Below are 24,153 nucleotides of genomic sequence, written 5' to 3' on the forward strand. Positions count from 1 at the left end.
GAAGCCCTAAATGACTTTTTTAAAGTTAAGCTTTTGTTAACCTTGAGAGTTATTTGCTAAGTAAGAGGGAAAATCAAATGACTTTTACTCATTCATACCTACCTAAGATAGCACTGGAAGTTTTTTGTTTTTTTGCCGTGCCGCACAGCATGCAGGATCTTAGTCCCCCGACCACGGATTGAAACCATCTGTTTCCCTTGAAGTGGAAGTGCAGAGTCTTAACCATTGGACCACCATGGAAGTCCCAGCACTGGAAGTTTAAGAACTATAAAAGCTGCAGTGTTTGTGGTTAAGAAGTGAAGTTCAGTAAAAGAATGAGAAAAATAGTAGAGGGTCCAGACTATCTGCAGTGGTGCATTTATATTTTCCCCAGAAGTGTCTGGAACTTGGGAGCAGGAATGGAGAAACAAATGACCAAAAAAAAAAAAAGAAAAAAATGGTGGCAAAAATCAATAGTAAGCAGTGAAAGATGAAGCAGACAGGAAATCCAGTGCCGGACCTGTTAGAGCTACTTGGGGAGAGGGGCTGTTCAAGCCTCTAGAGAGGCTAGAGCAGTCACTAGTCACAAGTAAATAAAGTCAGGATTCAAGGCCAGTTCTTTACACCATAGATTCAGCAAGGCAATCCAATTGATTAACACTTCCCACATAAAAGTAGTTTACCTTTATTTACACATCATTGCTCTGTTTGCTATGGGAGCAAAGTAGAATTGAAAAATGAAAAATAATACTGTCATCAAGACTAGGTGCTTGGCCATATTCTATCTTACTAGCTCTCACATCGTTTTCATTCTTTGCAAGGATCTGGCTCAGATTTGGAACAGCTCAAGATGAAGGGCTGGCTTTAGCTTACTCATCTTGCATTTTTAGTCTTAAGTTCTGTATGACTGTCAATATATTATTAAATCTAATTTCCTTCTTAACAAAGAACCTGGGCTCCCTTTAAAATAAAATTTGTCTCAAGAATATACTCAAAATGAAACTTTAATATCTAGCTTTTCCACCTGCTGTAACAATTAGCCAAATCTCTTCACCTGGGTATATTTGCCATTATCTTTTAATTGACAGGGGAAAAAAATGAACCTTCATAGTTTCTAGATTCTACAATGTGAAGTGTTCTCTTGTTTTTCCTTTTGTTATGAGGAAAAAAAAACAGGAAAAATTGTTTAGAACTACTTTTAAATTCACAATACGTTTTGCCTCAACAAAGATTTGCTAAAAGTGCTTCCTGGGGGAATTTTATTAACAAGCACTTTCCTCTGCCCTTAGGTGGCTATTAGCATCTAGACCATATCTATCCAATGTAACTTTTAGTCAAAATAATGTTCTTTAATCTGCAATGTCTACCCAATATTGGTAACCATTAGCTAAATTTGGCTGAGCACTAGAAATATGAGTATTGCAAACAAAAAACTGGATTTTTAAATTCAATTTAGTCACACATCACTTCTGAACACTTGAAATATGGCTAGTGTAACTGAAGAACTGAGTTTTAAATTTTATTTAATTTTAATGAATTAAAAAACTTGATAGCGCAGATCTAGACCATGAATTAGATAGAATCCAATATGCAGGCCTCTAGATATCCAACGTAAGGAACATTGTAGCAGTGTTGCAGTGAGTACTTAAGACTATGTGATCTCGGGAATTTCCTGGCGGTCCAGTGGTTAGGACTCCACGCTTTCACTGGTGAGGGTGCAAGCTAAGATCCGGCATGCCGTGCAGTGCAGCCAAAAAAGAGAGAGACTATGTGATCTCTAAGGTCCCCTCTACATATTACTACCTCTGCTGAGAAGCTTCCTACTATCTATCCCTTTCCTCTCAACCTTGAAGTTAGCTCATCAAGTTTGACAGTTCATATAGTACATTGTATATCTATTAGTGATCCTCGCATTATTTTTTTCTCCACCACTAGACTGTCAGCTACTAGAGAGATCTTGTCGTATTTATGTCTATCACTCCATCTAGCTTAAAACATGAATGGCACATATTAATTGTGCTTCAATGGCAAATATAAGTCATACACAAAAAGACGAAAGGGTTACCTGGCTTAATATTTCAGCTACCACTCCGTGCAAGAGAATCCAAAAGTCATCTATCCAACTAATACATGATGTGGCAGAGTAGGCAGACTTACAGCGTCATTTAATTCAAACAACGTGGCTTGAAAAAAATTTTTATTCATTTTTGTTTATAGAAATTATCTTTTCTTCCTGGGCATTTCAGATTGCCATTCCTAATTTAGCCTTCGTATGAGTCAAGTAATAAAATGAAAGGCAAAGAATCTTTTAAATAAAGATGAAAATTAAGCATTCAAATGCAAATAAACAAATATTTCAATAATTTAACAATCACATTTCGAAAAATCTACCAGTTTATCAAAAATTATAAGCTCACCTTGGTCTATAGTATGAATGTAATAGTAATAATTCCTGGGTTTAAAATATACACATGTGAATTTCCCTAGTTTTCTTCCTGACACTTAGACTGCCTATTTCTTTGCCTGTTTGGGATTCCTTCTAATACCTTACTTTAGCTACTGGTATTCACAAATCAATTTCACCATCTTTTGCTAAGCAAAACAATTTCTCAATTTCATATTAATAGAAGGCTGAAATATGACTTGGAAAAATGTGTAACCACTTTGACATAAAACCTTTCAGCAGTTTTTGGGTAGAAAGTGGAAATATTCATAGAACTTATTTGAAAGAGCTGGGTAAATAAGCCTCATATACACATTGTATCCCTGCTTACATTTATTTGCATTAAAATTTTTTCTTCATATTAAAGGAGAAAAAAATGTTAATAATATTTAGTCCAATTTGACTCCTGAGCTCATTGTTTTCTCAGTTTGTCCACCATATCTAGTATCCATGCCTGATTAGTACCTGAAACTGCACTCTCCACAAAATAATCATCAGCCTCTACTATTACATATCAGGAAGTGCAATGGTAAGATTCAGAGTGAGTAACAACATAAATTTCTCTCAGGAGAAAATGTGCTGGGGCTGGCTGGGAATAAAGCCTAGAATATTGGAGTTGTTCTCAGGCAACCTTTTTGGAAGACTACTTTATGTTCATAAACATAAATAATACCTACCTCTTTATTTGCCTCAAAAAATGTTTTTCTCCTTAAAATGAACTTAAAAAGAAAATTAAGCTGCATTAGTGCAGTCTATTAGGATAAAACACTAGTACTGAGTAGACACTTTAAACTGCTAATCAAAGTAGTCCTTGGATCACTTAGCACTGGCAACATGTGGTAGCTGTTGAGAAAGGCAAACTCCCAGGCCCACTCTAGCCCTAAGTCTGCATTTTAACAAGATCCCCCAGGTGATTCAGCTGCATGTTAAAGTTTGAGAAAAACCACTTTCTTCCTGTACACAGATATACACATTTAAAATTATTTTATTTACAGGGTCAAATGAGGAAAAAGCACATTGGTTTCCTAACTGCCACATCAAGAATGGTTGTCAAGACTTTCATCTAATTTTGTAACAACCTGAATGGGCAATATGGATTAACTAAGGTTTCCAAGTTGAAATAAACCTATGGACAAATGGTAAAGACAACCCAGAAAGTTCAAGCAATTTAGTAAAAATTTTCTTATGTGTATTCTTCCTGACACTACAATATGCCAGCTTATACATGTCCAGTTCTTTATATACAAACCTGAAAAATAAGAACTCTGAAAACCCTGAAGTTTAACCTTTGTGGCAAAACCTGACTTGAACTGACATTAAGCTATTAATGTAGTGGTCTTTAACCCACTGACTGTGATCATTCCTGTTTTGCTGCAGAAATGTTAATGTATAAATTTGGGATCCTGACACAAATCTCACTGGAAGTGTTACGCAGTATATGGTATGTGCCCCCAAGGGTTTCACACAAGGGCCCTTTTAAGGTAAATGTAATTGAAAGAGCAGAAGAGACCAAAGCAAGGAAAATTAAATCTACCTGAATAAACTTCCATGCTAATGCTGGCTAAATAAAAACAACCTAATATGATGCCTTAGAAGCAATAATATGGTAAGAGAAGATAGAGAGCCATAATAAACTGCTTGAACAGGGAGTTATGCTGGGGGTCAATCTGAGAAAAGGCTAGTAAAAGAATTTGTAAATGGCAAGGAGCATGTTTCTAAAATTTTCCCTTCAGAAATCACAATTTAAAATATTATAACACTAAAGGAGGGAATATCTCCACAGATGTCTAGATTAATCCAAAATAAGGCAAACGGCCTCTCTGACCTTTAGTTACTAATACTCAAAAATTGAGTCCGTCAAAAATTCAGCCCATATTTTCAAGTTAAGTTTCTAGCATGCACTGCATAATTACAACATGATGCCATTTATTTAACAAGACTCTGAAAGAATGAGTCCCCAAGATCAAATATATACATTTTTAATATTTGAAATATTTACATAATGGAACCATGTCATGGTCCAATGTTAAGAACAGTGTTTTCAAATGTCCTCTTAAGATTAAAAAAAATCTAGTAACTCAAGCTCAGTTATGCTTTTTATGCTTTTTTTAACACCCCCTCCCCTGCCCAATCTTTTTTAAAAATAAATACTCAGACACAGGAATAGCTGCACCTAATTTCTGTTAAGAACTATTTAAAACTTGTTACATTTTCAGGCAATTTTGCTCCCTGGTGAATTTCTGATCTACAGTAAAGAAAGCCCCATGTATGTCTCTAAGAACACCATCAGTATGTTTTTAAACTTTGATGAGCAGAGGTAAACAAGGTGTGTGCCTGCATATACACACACAAGATAGAAACCCTTTACAAAACAAAAAACTAATGGTAACTGCTTTAAACGATTTACTTTATCCTCAGAAATAAGATGTAAACTTCGTAAATTGCCATGCTAAATTCCTATTGTATTTTGCCAAACATTCCTAGTCTGTAAAATTGCCTAATTTTATCTTTTGCTTATTTTTAAAAAAGATTTTTTTCACTTAAGCTTTTTTTTTTTTAAACAAAGGGGTACAAAATTAAACCAAGGACCAATTAGTGCAAAAAATGCATTAAATAAAGCTCTCCAGAATCTAAGGATCTGCCTCATACCTGAACAATGAAATCAGGGGGGAAAACCACTGTGACTCACTCTCCCTTAAAAGAGAGGCTGACGCAGCCAGCTTTCAACAGAAAAACCCATTCCGTTCAACAGACTGTTGCTTGCCACAAGAGAATACCATACTCCGGGAGACTAATAACCTAATTATCCCAGACATTTGGGTTGGCACAATACCATGTTTCCTTTACAATTCTAGTCTTCAATTAGGAAATGTTTCAGGGAAACTTCCAAAGCAAATCAGGGAAAAGTAAGACTTTTATACATACATTCACACAAACACATTCATACAGAGATACAGTAGGAATGGATTGTCTGCTACTTTTCGCACTCTAATTTTAAATTCCATGCCATCATGAGGGCCTGCCATTTTTGATCAAGGGGGTAAGGGTAATAGGTATGACTGGTATTCTTTCAATTTAAAATCGTTCATGTTGGTGCCTATACAGTACAGTTCAATATTAAGTGCAATTCTGCAAAAGAATTGGGGAGTCATTTTAATATTTACAAGGAACAAATCAGCAGAACAAAATTATATCAGGCTGTGTACAGTAGCTGCGGCTTATAAAACATACCAGTAATTTGTACCTGGTGAGTATAAAGAGAACCATGGTAGGATTCAGATGTCTTTACAACCAAGGGAGTACACATGGCATTAACAAATTAGAGGACAAAAAAATTCACATTTTCTACATTAAAAAAAAATTACAGATCTCACAAACGTCTTTGAAGACAAAAAAAAAAAATTTAAAGTCCTTTGAAGGGTGGGAAAGAAGAAATCTGAAATGGAACTCTAAATGTAAAAAGAATTTTACTTCACAAGACCAATTTTCTTGGCTTCTGTTTCATATATCAACAATCTCCACATCTTGACTATAAAAACTTCTGCTTCTTCATCAAGTACCTAGAAAAGGAAGAAGACAAAAAACAGTTACACACGTAAGAGAAGCAATCATAAGCATCTCCCAACAAGGTGACTGGAATAAAAAAGGCTTTTATCTACCAACATGCATTTATTTATACATGTCTTGAAAAACTACTTCCTGAGGAAAGCAAATGTTTGTTATAAAGAACATAGTAATTTAGACAGAACTGGTTATATAACTACATAATACTTAATACAGAGTATCTCATTTACCCCTCCCCAAGAACCTCACAATCTTAACATTTATTGAGCACTTATTATATAAGTGACACTGAAATATTAAATGAGAATATATGTATAGCATTTTAATATAGTATCTGAGATAGAGTAAACAAAGTGAACACTATCATCACAAGGGACACAAGACTACTGAATAAATAAAAGGTCTTTTTCTCCTTGGCAAATCAAGTTATTTTTTCTATCTACCTATGAGTTAGTTGCATCATGTCCTCACCACTGCACTACTCCTGCCCTCATCACCCACACATATGTGGCACTCTACACCAGGGCTGCTGTGCGGTAAACTGGAATAGCATGCTTCCTTCTACAGAAGGCAGCAATGACTGAGTTCCAGGGTACCACGGTCATAATGGCACCTGGCCTAATGCTGCCAAGACTCTGGAGAAGCAGGCCGGGTTAGGAGTTAAGCAAACCAGATCTCTAGCCAGACTACTTGGATTCAAATAGCTCTTCTACCTCCTATTAGTTACGTGTTCTTGGTTGGGTTACTTAATCACAACGAGCCTCAGTTCTCTCATCTGTAAGATAGAGGTTATAGTAGCTATGTCATACTGCTTCTACTGTGGGAATTAAAAGAGTTGGTATGTACCAAGTGCTTTGAAGAGTGCTTATTAGTACAATCAGTAAGTACCTAAGACAAGCCAGAAATGGATTTTCCTGAGAAATTTCCTTACATTTCTCAGTGGTGACAAATAAAGAACTTAAATAAGATATCTATGAGCCAGACTTAACCCATAGTTGAAAAAAAACTATGCTGTGGGAATTCCCTTGTGGTCCAGTGGTTAGGACTCCATGTTCTCACTGCCAAGGGCGCAGATTCAATCCCTGGTCAGGGAACTAAGATCCCGCAGCCAAAAAAAAATGAACTACACTGCAACACTAATTAATGAGGAATTGAACCCAGGTACAAAAATGCCACCAAAGTTCATTAACTTACATAAAATGAGGAAAGGTACAGTTTGAAAAAGTCAGATTTCTAATAAGAGCAAAATACTACTGGAGCTAAAATTTCAATCTCATTTATTCAAGAAATATTTAGAGGGTCCATGAGCTATTACCAGAACTGGCTGACAACACTAGCTCAGTTGGTTTCCTCCCACTCTGATCAACAATGAGCCAGAAAATAATCAAAAACAATATAAGCGAATAAGCGGTAGAGTTTAATTATACTCTAAATATCAAACTATTTCAACAGATCAAAACAGATTAATAGTGACACATGACATCTACACCAACAGTGATTATACCTCTGCCAAGGCCACAAACCAGAACACTGATTTTTTTTTTTTTTGGCCGTATGGCTTGTGGGACCTCAGTTCCCCGACCAGGGATTGAACCTGGGCCCTTGGCAGTGAAAGTGTAGAGTCCTAACCACTGGACTGCCAGGAATTCCCTGATTTTTTTTTTTAATTCCTTAACTCAGGCCTAACTACAAAACCCTCTCTTCACCCAAGAATAACTTTGTGAAGAGGCTGGAAGGTCAAGGAAGTTCAGATTGTATCCCTAAGGACTGGGATCTATTCACATTTCTCCTCTCATCTGAGGCTCAGCATTATGGCATCAAACTTTTCACAAACGGTTTTTCAGGAATTTTAGACAACAGATGCATTAGGCTAGCTAGGCAGCAGAAAACTAATGTCATCTGGCTTTAGACATCATATAGTGCTTGGACACATAACATCTTGACCTTAGAGCTCCTTTTAGTTAGGCACCCTCCTATGCCACTCCCTGACAACTTTAATTGCAGCTCAAAATGAAAGTTTCTCTGGTCACCTATCATCTCACATCATGCTTGACGTTTCTTCTTCCTCCCTGACTCTTCTTCCCGTTGCTACTTTCCCACTCTGCCCTTCAGACCCTATTCCACTTTATGCTAACCATCCCCAACTTCTTTAATCAGACTTTTCATCTCCTTACCTTACCTGAAAATGTGGTACGCCCCCTAAAGACCCTGACACCCCTGTGGCCTTCTGAGAAAGTTCCTCACTTTCAAAGCTTTAGTCTCCACAAGAGAGGGGAAGCTGCTGGATCTTCATTGTTTCTCTCCTTGTAAACAATAACTCCACTGAGGTTCACGAGATCTCATTACACCACCGGTTCACTCCAACAGCAGCTGTCTAGTAAATATCTAGTCTTTCATCCACATTAAGTGAGTGCTCTGGCAGCTGGTTCTTGTATTTCTCTCCAATCCCAGTCCCAACACACAGTAATTTCTATTTCTGTGTGTTATAACCCAGCTTAAAGTTCATTGATACTCTAAACAATGACATCAACTCTGCCCCATAAACTCCCATGGCCATACTTTGCACCTTGCCATCATCTGGATTAATTTACCAATTGTATTCTTAAACATTCTACTCTCTAACTAAACCTCTCTTTCCAGTTATTTCGTTCAAACACATCTCCCACAGCTTCACTGGAACCACCAGTCCTTGATTCATTCAGACCACCAACTCTGTTCTGACCTTATTTCCTTTTCTTCCTAGACTGGAGTTCACAGTCCATTCAATCACTCTCTCACCTTTATCATCAATTCTCTTTCTCCTTTCTTTTCTCACAAAATCAATGCAACCACAACCACTAACTCTAGTATCCAAATTAAATGCAATTTGGGATTTGATGTTTAACTACTGCCAACCCAACAGACACCTGCCCAAGTGACAAAAGAGTAATACAATCTTCAAGTCTCAGTTTACATGGTAATTCCTGTGATGGTTTCCCTAACTGCCCTCAACACCTAACTACTCTATCTCCTCTGCTCCCATGATCATTTTTATATATCCCCATTATAATAAGGATATTACAGTATCAATATTGGTACACCTGTTTCCCTGCTGGTTCTTTAAGGGCAGATATTCCACCTTTCTGTGCTTCTACCACATTGCTCTACCCAGTAAACACTTAATAAATGGTCTCTAAATTTATGAATAGATTCAGAATTTCTATTTATACACACAAACACCAAAAACAGGGGAGGGGAGAGAATGATAAAAAAACCCCTAACTCTATTGTAGTCTAATAATATCCTACTATGAACGCCTTTAACCTCTTAATCATGTTCAAATTTTAATTCAGGCCCATAAAGATTCTGGAACCAACACAGGGAGAAATTCAATCAAATTCAGAGAAGTTAGCTTGTTCACACTGATATTAACTTAAAAATTTTTTTCACATCTTTATTGGAGTATAAATGCTTTACAATGTTGTGTTAGTTTCTGCTGTACAACAAAGTGAATCAGCTATATGTATACATATATCCCCATACCCCCTCCCTCTTGAACCTCCCTCCCACCCTCCCTATCCCATCCCTCTAGGTCGTGACAAAGCACTGAGCTGATCTCCCTGTGTAATTAAAATATTAACAACAGTAAATTTCTAACTTACCATGGCAACATCATCTAAAATGCTCTGAGGTGAACTATGAGCCATAACCTAAGAGAAAAAAAAATACTGTCACTTTGAAAATAAATAAAACGTTAGCAATACAGTAAAAAAAAAAATTTTTAAGGTACCCTCAAACTAGTATTAGAATTTCTTGTGACTTTAGAACCTTTCTATAAATTTCTTAATTCCCAGAATCTCCCTCTTTTCAATAAAAGTCTGACACTAAAACCTGGGATCTTAATCATCACATTATTTGTCTTCTAATTCAAATCCAGACTTATAAGTGTTTATGCTACAGTAATGACAAGTGGAAAGGGTCACTTAAATTAGCTATGCTTAATGTTAAAAGAGCAGTACTGTTAGAAAAATACCATTTCCTTAAAATGCAATTAGCTATTCCTTTATAGAAATACTTTGCCTTCAGGGGACAATGAAAGGATGTGGTATACCTTGGTGATTAAGAGCATGAGTTCTACAGGCTACTTATCATGTAACCATGGTCAAGACATGATCTCTCCCGAAGCTTCAATTTCTTCATGTATTGAATGGGGATACCGTTAGTAACTTCCACTTCCTAAGGTTGTTGGGAGGTTTGAAGAAGATGAAGTTTTGTAAAATGCTTAACACCGTACCTCCCAGGAAAGAAGCCTGGCACACAGTAATCAGTCAGTTAACACCACTATTATGCTATGAAGGGCACTACTTTCTTTTCCAAAGGATGGATGACTGACAAAGAATTGAGACAAGCTATTGGCTGTCTCCACAAAACCTCAACTGTACTTCAGCAACATTCTAACCATTAAGATAAGAAGGGGGTGGCAAGGCATTCTCAGGGGCAGGGAGAGAGCAAAATTGGCAGCAGCCAGCAATTCTGTCCTCTCTGACCCTCTGAAATGAAAGCATGCAGCGTGGGGTCTGAAATAGTATAGAGGGGTTCACTTAAGTAGCCATGACTCTTGTAATTAAAACTAAATTATCACTGACTTGGCCCTGTAAAAATTTTCAATTTAGAAAGTCTCTAACATTTTGAAGTATATGACAAATGTTGGGGAAAGAGTAAAAGACTAACCTTAGAACAAACAAAATCAACTAATGTAGCTTCTTCTTCACCTATGTATTCTATGATTTTTTTATTAATCCATGGTCTAATTCGTCGTTCCATCAATATCTATAAAATAAAGCATGGTTACTAAATTGAAGACATTTTTATTACATTTACTTAAAAAACCTATATAACTTCATAATTTTTCTTAAGGCTAAAATACAGTATGATCATTAACAAGTTGAACTAAGACAGATGTGTATCGAGACAAAATTATTTGCTTCTAATTTATGAAGACCTCAGGTACCACTAAGAATTTCCACAATAATCTATTATTATTGACCATGTCAAGATTCTAGCCACCTTATCACCCCTATTTGTCATAAACGGAATGAACTGAGTTTGTGTGCTATAGTCAAAACCAAAAACTTGCAATAAAATAATGAAATACAATTTGCTACTCACAGAATCCACAATAGACCAATCCAGGGGATAAGCAAAGAGCTCAGGTTTGGCTGTAGGGATTTTTTCTATGAGACTCTTAATGTGTTTGCGCTTTTCTTCAGTGTTCACAGTGCCTTTGGCAGCATTTTTATCATCTTCACCATAATCCAAGGGAACCAGTTTCCTTTTTCGGGGTACATCATCACTGTCTTCATCCTCAAATTTGTTAAAGACACTATCTACAGGGAGTTTCTTTCTCTTCACAGAATTAGGCTGACCAGGACTATTGGAAGCACCTATAGTAAAAACACTGTATTAGCACAATGACTTAATTTTCAAATGTTACATTTTACAACCCACCATGCCTAAAAAGCAGTGTAAATATACCTCCACAATTCTCAGAGAAAGATCCCAGCTGTAAAAAATAACTCACTACTCACAAGCGCTAGAAAACTTAACTTTTCACTTCTTCTCAGAACTCAAGGCAGCTGCAGATACAGGAGCACTAGCAGAACTATGAAAACTATCATGAGCTAGAAAGGCATTTTTTTTTAAACCAGTTTTCTAACTACCTACCAAGCAGTACATACTTATTTTTTCCTTAAGGCAAAATTTACGTAGTTGTGGCGAGTAGAGGGGGAAAGGAGGAAAAAAGGAAGGAAGGAAATGCTAACATACCCAGTTTAAGACTTAGTCCTATTTTTGGCCTATGCTCCTCAGGTTGTTGTTGATCTGGTGAATTTTCATGAGGAATAATAATACCACAGGGAGACTCATCTCCAGGAGTGTTGGGAGTTGCATTGCCACTGGCAGAGGAAACAGATGGGGCAGAACTGATGGGCCTCAGAGTTGGTTTGAGACAGGGCTTTTGCTCTGGCTCTTCTTCCTCTTCCATGGGTTCCTCTCGTTTTTCTTCTTTTTCTTGCTTTTCTTCTTCCTCTTCCTCTGATTCTGGTTCTTGCTTTATTTGTGGTTGTCTGCGCCTCTCAGCCTCTTGTTCCATCTAAAACCAGAAAATAACCTGGTCAACTGAAACAGACCCCAACTATCTTCAATTCAACCAGCTCTATGTTTTATCTTTCACAAAATCTCTATTTTTCTTTTTCCTTAGGAATAACAAAACATTGCCTCCTATAATCAGAAGTAAATCTATAGACTATATTAGGTACTCTGCAAAATGTTTTTTTAGTATTTCACATATATTACCATTCTTCAGTGGCTTGTATACACTCTTCAGAGATAACAAAGGTAATTGCTAATAGTTGGCTAATTCAAAATGAAAAAGTACGTTTTTATATCTTTATTAAAGAAATTATAATCAGAAATTTTATTTTATTGGGTTGGCCAAAAGGTTCGCTCGGTTTTTTTTTGGCTCTAGTTAGCACTTAGTTGTCTTTAACTTCATTCAAAACAATTTTGTTAGGCTGTATGTGACAGCTGTCATATCAGCGTGCATTTAAAAAAAGACATCAAAATTGGTGAATTTTTGTGTAGCCATTTTAATATTGAAGATGGAAGAAAAAAACAACATTTTTGGCATATTACTCTTTATTACTTCAAGAAAGGTTAAAACGCAACCGAAATGCAAAAAAAGATTTGTGCCGTGTATGGAGAAGGTGCTGTGACTGATTGAACGTGTCAAAAGTGGTTTGCAAAGTTTCGTGCTGGAGATTTCTCGCTGGAGGATGCTCCATGGTTGGGTAGACCAGTTCAAGTTGATAGCGATCAAATCGAGACATTGAGAACAATCAACGTTATACCACGCAGGAGATAGCCAACATACTCAAAATATCCAAATCAAGCGTTGAAAATCATTTGCACCAGCTTGGTTATGTGAATCGCTTTGATGTTTGGGTTCCATGTAAGTTAAGCGAAAAAAACTTAACCGTGTTTCTGCATGCGATTCTCTCCTTAAACGTAACGACAATGTTCCATTTCTAAAACATATTGTGATGGGTGATGAAAAGTGGATACTGTACAATAATGTGGAACGGAAGAGATCGTGGGGCAAGCAAAATATACAACCACCAACCACACCAAAGGCCAGTCTTCATCCAAAGAAGGTGATGTTGTATATATGATGGGATTGGGAGCCCTCTATTATATGAGCTCCTTCCAGAAAATCAAATGATTAATTCCAACAAGTACTGCTCCCAATTAGACCAACTGAAAGCAGCACTCGACGAAAAGAGTCCAAAATTAGTCAACAGAAAATGCATAATCTTCCATCAGGATAACACAAGACTGCATGTTTCTTTCATGACCAGGCAAAAACTCTTACAGCTTGGCTGGGAAGTTCTGACTCATTCCCCGTATTCACCAGATATTGCACCTTCGGATTTCCATTTATTTCGGTCTTTACAAAATTCTCTTAATGGAAAAAATTTCAATTCCCTGGAAGACTGTAAAAGGCACCTGGAACAGTTCTTTGCTCAAAAAGATAAAAAGTTTCGGGAAGATGGAATTATGAAGTTGCCTGAAAAATGGCAGAAGGTAGGTCGAACAAAAGGGTGAATACGTTGTTCAGTAAAGTTCTTGGTGAAAATGAAAAATGTGTCTTTTATTTTTACTTAAAAACCAAAGGCACTTTTTGGCCAACCCAACAGAACCCAATAGTATACACAATACACAAGAGCCAACTCAAATCCTCAGCCTGGTCATAGATAATCATTTTTTATTTCTTGGTAATGGCTGAAGGTGGTAGTCACTTCTGTATTCACAAACAGGAAAAGGAAGAAGTGGCGGGAGGGAGAACTCTGAAGTCAAAGTCCTAAACCAAAATGAACACTCCCCCTGAAATTACAAAATATAATAAAAAATAATCATCATAAAAGCATTATAAACTGGGATGAATACATCAGCAAGTTTTCTGAGCATGAAACAAACATAGGAAAAACAAAAGTAAAAATAACGTATCCTGAACTACACAAAAACTTAAAATCTGTGCATAACACCATTTATCAACTCACAAAGGAAGTACAATGACCATTAAACCATCTGCAAGGCATTCAAACCCACTGGTAATCAGAGAATTAAAACATAGTAATATTCCCCAACCTAAATGTTATAATGGCAAGGATTTAAAACACTGACAATACCACCATGATGATGAAAAAAAGACACCTGGACTATAAACTGGAGAAATTCTTGGTGGAAGATCATACCTGAAGTAAAAGCACATTAGAAAACAAAACAAAACAGAAAGAGATTCATAGATACAGAGAACAAGCTGGTGGTCACCAGAGGGGAGCAGAATGGGGGGTAGGGCAAAAACGTGAAGGGGATTAAGAGGTACAAACTTCCAGTTATAAAATAACTCATGGGGAATGTAACATACAGCCTAGGGAATATAGTCAATATTGTTATAATAACTTGGTATGGTGACAGATGGTTACTAGACTTATCGTGGTGATCAATTCATAATGTATACACATGTCAAATCACTGTTGTACACTTGAAACTAATATAATACTGTACATCGACTATACTTCAATAAAAATCTAAAAATGAAAAAAGAGCACATTAGAAAAAAAGCACACGTAACAATATTCCCACTTATAAAACTTATGTGTGAGGGAGATTATAAGAAATCAGCCAGTTTTTAATTTCTTCATTACTGTGTTCTATGTTGTCTGAACTTTCTATTTACTCATGTAAGTACTTAACAGAAAAAAATAACACTATTTCATTTTGAAAAATAAAAGGGACATGTAAGAAGACGTGGTTCCTGTTAATAGCATATAACAGATTTTTTAAAGTTGATATGAAGAATTTGTAGTATCAAGATCTGTGATACACTAAGAACTAAAAACTTTTCTAACATGACACTATTCTTAAAAGCAAGAATGGGTATGCCATGTCCTACGACACAGTCTTTTTCATTTTTAAATGACAAGTTGCTCATGAAAACATCTTTATTTTGGAAATAAAATATTTAGGGTGGTAATGAGAGAATTCAAACTACAAAAGTCATTAAGTGTCAGAGCACATATAGGAAGGACAGTTTCTAGCAAAGTTACATTAAAAGACATTCACTTAATAAGTAATACTTCACAGAAATAAAGGAGTAAGACATATAGAAGATGTTGAAAATAAAGCTGTAAATCAACTAATATTGATGACTTACATAATAAAATAAAGAAAAAATACTAATATCCTCCCCCAAAATAGCAAGACGCATGGAGTGTAAACATTTCCCTTATAAACTAAACTATATCATAGTTGGCTGGCTTAAGATGACATGATAGTCTTAAAAGAATATGGTCATGGATGTAATAGTATCTTACCCTCTGGAGCTCTGCATCTGGATCCGGGTGCCCTTCTGCCAGAAGGCGCTGCCTGATTTCCTCTAGCTCTTCCTTCTCTCTCTTCCTATCCCGTTCATCCGCTTCCATTTCCTTTTCCCTATCACGCAACCTTTTCTGAAGAGCGCTTCCTCTGCAAGAGTAAATCAGGCCTTATTTAATACTCAGGTCTAAACTACTGCACATAATGTCTCCAAAAGCAAGTTCTTTCCATACTAACAGCTGCATGCTAAGAGACTGAAGACTGTCTTAATGCTCTGTATCTGTAGAACACCCAAGACAGTGTGCTCTCTGCATGTTAATGTTTACTAAGTCAGCACTGTCTTGTCACATATCACCATGCCTCATTCTTAAGTCATTCTAAATGAGTATCTACAAGTAAAAAAGTAGCTTTCAGAGGGAAGAATGCTCTCATTTTATACCTATTCCACAGGGAAACTAACAAGTAATCTGTGTTGTCTTGGAGGCCAAGTTGTGAAAAATTAATACAAGGAGTAGTAATATCCCAAATATTAGTTTTGTACCTTCAATTTAAATCAACTCCTTTCCTTGTGGAAAAAAAAAATTAACAGGAGAAGCAGGGCATAATCAAGAGAAAGCACAGGTTCTATTTAGCACTTTATTATATCTCAGAATGTTGAAATAATGTACTGCTAATCTATGATTCAACAATTTTACTTTGCATTTTCTACAAAGTCAAATCCTTGGCATTCATTCAATTTAAGGTGTTAATCCAATGTTTTCATTATTTCAGCTACAGTGTATTAAATTATATATATTAAATGCATTCACTACATGCCTGTATCATGCCAGGCACATAAGAAAAAAATCAAAATATGGTTCATAACCTTAGGGAAATTATAGTTTGGAGTGGAGGGAGCAGAAGAAACCAAACAATTTTACCATAGTGCCATAAATGTTAGAAGAATGAGAGCAGTTTAGAAATGCCACGGGAACAGATATCAGGAAATGCAGGCTTCATAACTCTCACTTCATAATAGTATAGCAATTGGGTGAAGGAGGGTGGGAGGGTGTCAGGTTACTATGTAGCACTCTAGAAATCCTTGAAGACAAAAATCTCTAGGCCACCTTAGATAGTCATAAAGGTAAGTTATAATTTGCTATAAAAATTGAAGTTCTTTAAAACACATGAGGGACTTCCCTGGTGGTCCAGAGGGTAAGATTCCGCACTCCCACTGCAGGGGGCCGGGGTTCGATCCCTGGTTGGGGAACTAGATCCCGCATGCATGCAGCAACTAAGAGCCCGCATGCTGCAACTAAAGATTCTGCATGCTGCAACTAAGACCCAGTGCAGTCAAAATAAATAAACAAACACACATTTTAATAAATAAATAAATAAAAAATAAAACACAGGAAGAAAAGTTAATTTGTCACAATACTATTATGAACCTTCCTCCAAAGAAGGTGCATAGAGTTATCAATTCTTTTCTAACAGGCCCGGACCCCCGGAAAACAGCATTATCAACTATGGGGATAATTACAAGATGAATTCAAAGATTTCTTTCTTATGCCACTGAGTGAACTTGCACTCTCTTGTAGACAAGAGAAAATACAGCTAATAAAAAGCTGACAGTATGAGTTCATAAAGCAAGGCTTCTTTACCTGTAATATTTGGGATCATCTCTATCATCATCATAATCTTCTAAGAATTCTTTTAGTCGTTTAGCTTCTTTTGCCTTTGAGGAAATGAAGGACGAAGTGTGCAAAATTAACATAAAAGTAATTTAGATTACCCCCTACCCCTTTATTGGGAACAGATTTTTCTTATCCATACCACTTGAACTTTTTCATTCTCATAAACTTCATATATTAAATGTAAATAACATTAGATTTTTAAAATCTTTTACTCTTAAAAGCAAGTCAGATTTAGGACTTATCCATGAAATGAAAGCCACATATACTGATGGTATGCTACAATAAATTTTCTCTCTGAAGATAAGCTTCAAAGTACAGTAATTTTTTTCTAATCAAACCTAAGCACACCAAGAAAGAAAACTGAAAGTTATCTTATTGAATCTGTTAACCGGACAAAAATATTTTACATTTCGTTTATAGGTAGATGATGGTACAAGTAGTTTTTATGAATTGCAGGATTAAAAATTTAAATCACGTTTATGCATCAATCCAAAGGTAATGCCTGCCTAACTTTGAGTACACAAACCATGAAAGTACATGAATCTCTCCTATTTTTGGAATTTTAAATACAACAACTATTACATTTCACAGAAATTATATCTAACCATTATATACAGACATAAGAAATACTTTAAAATAAGTATTTATAATCTACATCTCTACTATACCAACAATATTATATACAAAACAGATGTAGGTTTCTGACTACAGTAAAATATTAACACATTCCATCCAGTTCAAATGTTACACCTCTCTAAAGACTTCCCCAATGTAACCATCTATCCATGACCAACTCCTTCCTCCAGACAAAATTAATCACTTTCTCTGTACTTCACTCCCAAAATACTGTGAACACACCATTATCATACCTTAAACACTCTCACACACACAAAATACATCAACTACTTCATCTCTCTGACAATACTACCCAACTGTTTAAGAGTTTGAAGCATTAGTTATTCTTGTACACCCAATACCTAGCACAAAATTTGTCAAATGCATTCAAGTAGATTGTCAGGTAGTGATGACAATATTTACAAATATCTAAATAAAACACAGGGGACTTCCCTGGTGGGGCAGTGGTTAAGAACCTGCCTGCCAATACAGGGGACACAGGTTCGAACCCTGGTCCGCAAAGATCCCACATGCCGCGGAGCAACTAAGCCCGTGCGCCACAACTACTGAGCCTGCGCTCTAGAGCCCATGAGCCGCAACTACCGAGCCCACATGCCGCAACTACTGAAGCCCATGTGCCTAGAGCCCGTGCTCCGCAACAAGAGAAGCCACCCCAATGAGAAGCCTGTGCACCACAGCAAAGAGTAGTCCCCGCTCGACAAACTAGAGAAAGCCCGCATGCAGCAACGAAAACCTATGCAGCCAAATACACACACACACACACACACACACACACACACACAGGAAGGCCCATAATGTACATACTAAAATATTAACATATGTCACCTTTCATGAGGTGACTTTTTACACTACACACTTCTGTTACTTGAACATTTTTTAATGAGCAAGTAACTGCTTTTCTAACTGGATATTTTTTTAAGCTCCCAAACAAAAAACTAATAGGAAATTTTTCTCTAGAAAAACAGGTTTCAGATTTGCTTGCAGGAAGCGGAATCACTTCTTCAAATAATTATGTCTCTTACTATATCATTCTCTATTTTCTAACCTAGGGTTTAAGAAGAAATTCTAGAATGGGAGCTACAATCCAGGGAAATCAAATTATTTTAAATAACTGTAGGACCTTACAAGACCTACCATCCGGAAAACCCGTATTATCTATCTAGTTGCTGCATGCACTCTTTTGGTTACTTACAAAAATTCCCTCTATGTCTCATGTTCGAAAGCTATTTGAAGAAGATTCCTAACTTCAGTAATGTTTTTGGAAGAATAATCTCCAAACTGGAGATAAAGAAACCTTCATGAACTTCTGGCAATGATAGAACATATGGAACATAATACTGAAGCAAGTACTATGATAAAATAAATGATCTTTTTGTCATTTTACTTAGGTAACAACCTTGGCCAATTGCTTTCACTGTTACAGTCTATCAAACAGTGTAAATGAAAAAAACAACATTCATTTTTATGATTATCATGTAGTTAAAAGGAAGGATAATGTAGTAACATAAGGAAAAACAATAAGTTATAAGCGCTATATACTGAAGTCAATAATTTTGATTTCTAAAAACAGGTCTTCTCATGAGACTATTTCCTTCACCCAAATGTACTACACTAATACAGAATATCAAAGCCTCTTAAAGCCTCTTGAAATTCAAAAATATTGCAGATTCTTAATCAAAGAAAGGTCTATAAATTCTCATTTTATACTATGACAGATTTACTTTGACAGTATGCCAAATGGTAATTTAGTTTATAGGGAGCAAAAACGTGAAAAATAGGAGGGAAAACATTTTGGTGTACTGAAATGGTCTCAAAGTTACTTGAAATATATAAAAATTATCTATACTGGGAGCTCATACTTTTTAACTATAAAGTCACTTCTACTTAACAATAAAGATTTGATCTGATTTTTATCTGAAAAATCACTTATTTTTAACCAAGAAAATTACCATTTCTCTTCTTCTTTCTTCTTCTCTTTCAGCCTCTTTCTCATACTCCCGGGTTTTCTTTCGTTCTCTGATTTCCCAATTCTTAAGGCGCTAAAAAAAGAAATTGTCAAAGCTTAAAAATGTATACAAAGGGTCCTAAAATTTTTGACTAACCTACTAAGTACCAAGATTTAAGAATAAAAGCTTTCCCTTAATTTACCTCTTGATAAGCAGCCTCTTTCTCTCGGAGCTTTCTTTCAAGTTTTCTTCGTTCATATGCATCTTCTTCATCCTCTTCTCGGTCCCGCTTCTTGTCTTTTTCTCTCTCACGCTCCCGTTCCCTTTCTCGCTCTCTCTCTCGCTCTCGTTCTCTTTCTCGTTCCCGTTCTCTCTCTCTCTCTCTTTCCCTCTCCCGTTCCCTTTCACGATCTCTGCTCTTTTCTCTACATAAACAAAAGATTTAAAAAATCTGTCAGTCTTTGTGTTTTCGTTTAAACACAAGAGAAAGTAGGACAACATATATTATGAAATAATATACAAACTCACTAGCCAGAATTTAGCATTTGGTTTCTGCAGAATTGTAAACTCCTCTATACAAGTCAGAAAGACACAGAATATAATCCTGGCCCCAAATTCTGAACTGCTTTCTAAACTCAATGTTAATGCTTATCAGCATCTCAGAAAACAAACAAAAAAACCTGGATATGAGAAATACTAAGGGCCAACGAACATGTTACAAGATAGTCTACTTCACTAGTGATCAAGGAATACAGATATTGGCAAAGGTGAGAAGCAAAGAGCATTCTGGCATGTTGCATGGGTAAACCAGAACTACAGTTGACCCTTGAACAACATGAGTTTGAATTGTGCAGGTCCACTTATACACAGAGTTTTGTCAATAGTAAATACTACAGTACTACACGACCCGAGGTAGGTCGAATCCACAATTGGTTGAATCCATGGACGAAGAACCGCAGATATGGAAAACCGTGTATACAGAGGGCCAACTATAAGTTATACTCGAATTTTTGCCTGCACAGAGGATCGGCACCCCTAACCCCGGCATTGTTCAAGGGTCAACTGTACATCTATCAGCAATAAAAAGTTCTCAAGTATTTAATTCAGAGTGATAAAACCAAACTGCAGATTTGTGATACCATGGATGTAATTATACAAATTTATGTATATATACGATATGAAACAGTACACTGTAGTAAAAGTATAAACCACTCATTTTAATACATGTCAAATTCTCAATAGTGGTTATTCAAGAGAATAATGGTTATTCCAGTGGAGGAAGGAAGGGAAGGATTTTAGTGCCCACTAAAGATTAATAAGAGTACTGAATTCCAGTTAACGCAACCGGGGGACCTCCCTTCAGCTATAATCAGGTAGAATAATATCTCAACACAGTAATGTATATTTGAAAACTAGCCTGGGGAAAAAAAAGGTGGGATTTCCTCTTTCGTCTACTGGCTTCCTTCTACTCACGCCCTTCTCCACTTCCTTTGTTCACTTTTGCTCTACCTCATTCCTAAAGAATTTGAGATGATATGTCATATGAATTCAATATAATTATGAAAAAATTTTAAATAAAACAAAACCAAACCAAAGTGAAATAAATTACTAGGAGCCATAAAGAAAAAGTAAACTTAGAGCCTGGGAGATTAAGTTGTGGCCATCCAGTGGGCTATAGGACCAAACACACACCAGGAGCTAAAAGCAGTGGTACTAGAGCTGATTTCCCACTAGAGGGGACCTCAATCAAACAGTGACTAGAGAAAATGCCCACTGACCAAGGGAGAGAACAAGGAATCATGTCTATCCAAAACACTGGGTGGACGGCTGGTGTGTGCTGGCTCTGTATAAAAACTGGCTTCAGACAGAAACTAACACTAAAGTTGAAAATTGTTAATTTAACCAATATATTTTCTTTTTTTTAATTTATTTACTTTTGGCTGTGTTGGGTCTTCGTTGCTGTGTGCAGGCTTTCTCTAGTTGCGGTGAGTGGGGGCTACTCTTCATTGCGTTGCGCGGGCTTCTCGTTGCAGTGGCTTCTCTTATTGCGGAGCACGGGCTCTAGGCACGCGGGCTTCAGTAGTTGTGGCTCACGGGCTCTAGAGTGCAGGCTCAGTAGTTGTGGTGCACGGGCTTAGTTGCTCCGCGGCATGTGGGATCTTCCCGGACCAGGGATCGAACCTGTGTCCCCTGCACTGGGAGGCAGATTCTTATACACTGCACCACCAGGGAAGCCCTTAACCAATATTTTACATGTGTGTGAGACAGCAAGCCAGGCATGCTTCGTGTCTCAGGAAGTTCTATCACCACATCCATGCAAATGGCCCAAGAGAGTACTAACCTGCAGTTCTATTAAAGCTATCAAGCACACAGTAACTTCCATAAAGCCTTACCTTGATCGACTGCGATCCTTATTCCGATCTGAGCTCCTTTCTCGATCACGGTCCCGATCTCTCTCTCGATCCCGATCTCGATCTCTCTCTTTTGTCCGGTCACGATCCCTATCCCGTTCTCGTTCCCGCTCCCGTTCCTTCTCCTTTTCTCGTTCACGTTCTCTTTCCCTTTCTCGTTCCCGTTCTCGCCTTTCTCGTTCCCTTTCACGCTCCCTCTCTCTTTCTCTCCGTTCTTTCTCAATTTCCTGTCTTTCTTTTTCCTTTTTGCCTTTCTCTTCTTCCAGTTTCTAGAAACCAATAAAAGTACTTTTAGAGTTAACTCTATAGCTCCAGTATTCAGACTTTTCCCGGCGCGAAGCCCAATATTGGGAACGACAGAAAAAAAAAAAAACCAAACCACTGGTACTTTACTATTAAATACTTGTGGTTTTACTTAACAAATAAAACTGAAGCAATCACAAGCCTAGATAGATTTCGTGCAAAACCATACACTCTAAACAGACCAGGAATCTCCAATCTTGGATGCTGGGAGATTGTGTCAAGTGTGGCTGACCACTCAATGATTATGTAATAACTAAAATGACCATGAAGAATGTGATGGTTCATAATAATTTCTAGAAATACAATCACTTGGCTAAAATGTAATTCTTCCCATTATGAATTTCTTTAAATCAGTGGGACTACTGCTGCTAACTATAACCCCAGACTGCCCGTTACCTAACGATTATTAGTTGAGTGTTTTAAAGGGGAGGTGGGGAAGAGAGTCAGGTCACTGGAATGCAACTAAATAATCTTCTGCCCTCTGGTTTGCCCACCCTCCAAAAGACAAGCTGAATTCAGCCAATATCTGCCCTATCACCTATGGAAACATTTACTCCCACCATTACAAGATGGACAGCCCACCAAATACAAAAAGTTTGAAAATCACTCGCTTCAAGCAAAAATGTACATAACCATAATATTTTTATTTAATTAGATTAATTTTTGGCTTAATGTTAAAAGCAACATATTTATGCCCATTATGCCTATAAGACAATGAAAATACATTAACAGTGATAAATCCATCCTTGGAAGGAACGATTGCGTATTAACTTACAGATGCTGTGCTAGGACATGGATCGCCAACACTGGATTAACCTTGCCTACAAGCTATGCTTCTGGGAGGAAGAGCAAGTACATGGTTCACAAATAAACCAAATAACATTCAGACCAAGTTTGTACCCTGACAAGATTACCAGCGTACCACACGGCTTCTGCACAAACTCAGAAAAAAAAATGCCCCAAACAGGAAAAACAAAACAAAAACAAAACATTTTTCCTTTGGTTCCATGTTTAGTGTCACCGAAATTTAAATGACAACAATAAAATGTGCATTTTTTTCTTTTCTCAGTCATGTAAAGCATTTAAAACAACTTTAAAAAGCAATCTTACCTGTTATACTCTCTTTCTCTTGCTCATGGATCAGAGAACTGATAGAAGATTACGAAAGAAAAGCTAATGCATGAGAAATCAATATATTCAGCTGTGGTGCCAGTCTTATATCAAAATGGAACGTAGGCAAAGCCAATACTGAATACATTGAAATTACAAAGGGAAGAGAAAAGAAATGGCAAAAAGAGGATAGAAACTGAAAACTATTTAAAGGGGTAAATTCTAATTTTTGAAACAGTACTATAATGGAATAAAAAAATGTGTACTGCAAAATGAGGCTAGACTACATGAAACTTACCTCAGTGTCATACACTTATAAAGAAATTTGTTTATTTCTGAGATAATAAATACTTACAGATTATTTTAGCTGTTCCAATAATTTCTTTTGTAGAGTCCCTCAACTGTTTTATGCTTGCCTATTCACTACACTACTTATTTCTTAAATGTATAGTTCCACTTATGTAAATAATGATTTGTTTCAGAACTCATTTCAGAAGTTTAGTTCTAAGTAAATGAAAAAGTGAGTGAATCTTGTCCATACTAAATGCAATTCTAAAAGATTATATCAGATTATATATGCAGTATCAGATTATATATGCAGTAAATAGATACACACACACATATATATTTTTTAAGACAAAGACTGGAGAAAGAGGAAATGAGGTGGTCTAAAA

The 24,153-nt window shown here is 36.6% G+C and overlaps 1 protein-coding gene across 3 annotated transcripts in view; it reads right to left on the reverse strand.

The window, feature by feature from the left end:
- Positions 1–3,389: 3,389 nt before the first annotated feature.
- RBM25 (RNA binding motif protein 25) overlaps positions 3,390–24,153 on the reverse strand; it is a 53,004-nt gene continuing 32,240 nt past the window's right edge. For all 3 annotated transcript variants that reach the window (XM_068543277.1, XM_068543287.1, XM_068543268.1), the window contains 10 exons: positions 22,049–22,335; positions 19,858–20,080; positions 19,659–19,748; positions 17,041–17,114; positions 15,400–15,550; positions 11,792–12,116; positions 11,135–11,409; positions 10,697–10,795; positions 9,628–9,675; positions 3,390–5,982 (listed from right to left, as the gene is read on the reverse strand). In XM_068543277.1, the coding sequence (XP_068399378.1) occupies positions 5,890–5,982; positions 9,628–9,675; positions 10,697–10,795; positions 11,135–11,409; positions 11,792–12,116; positions 15,400–15,550; positions 17,041–17,114; positions 19,659–19,748; positions 19,858–20,080; positions 22,049–22,335 (1,665 nt within the window). In that variant the 3' untranslated portion in view covers positions 3,390–5,889. The remainder of the gene's footprint in view (positions 5,983–9,627; positions 9,676–10,696; positions 10,796–11,134; positions 11,410–11,791; positions 12,117–15,399; positions 15,551–17,040; positions 17,115–19,658; positions 19,749–19,857; positions 20,081–22,048; positions 22,336–24,153) is intronic.

The sequence above is a fragment of the Eschrichtius robustus genome, chromosome 1 (genome assembly GCF_028021215.1).
Source record: "Eschrichtius robustus isolate mEscRob2 chromosome 1, mEscRob2.pri, whole genome shotgun sequence".
Lineage (NCBI taxonomy): Eukaryota > Metazoa > Chordata > Mammalia > Artiodactyla > Eschrichtiidae > Eschrichtius > Eschrichtius robustus.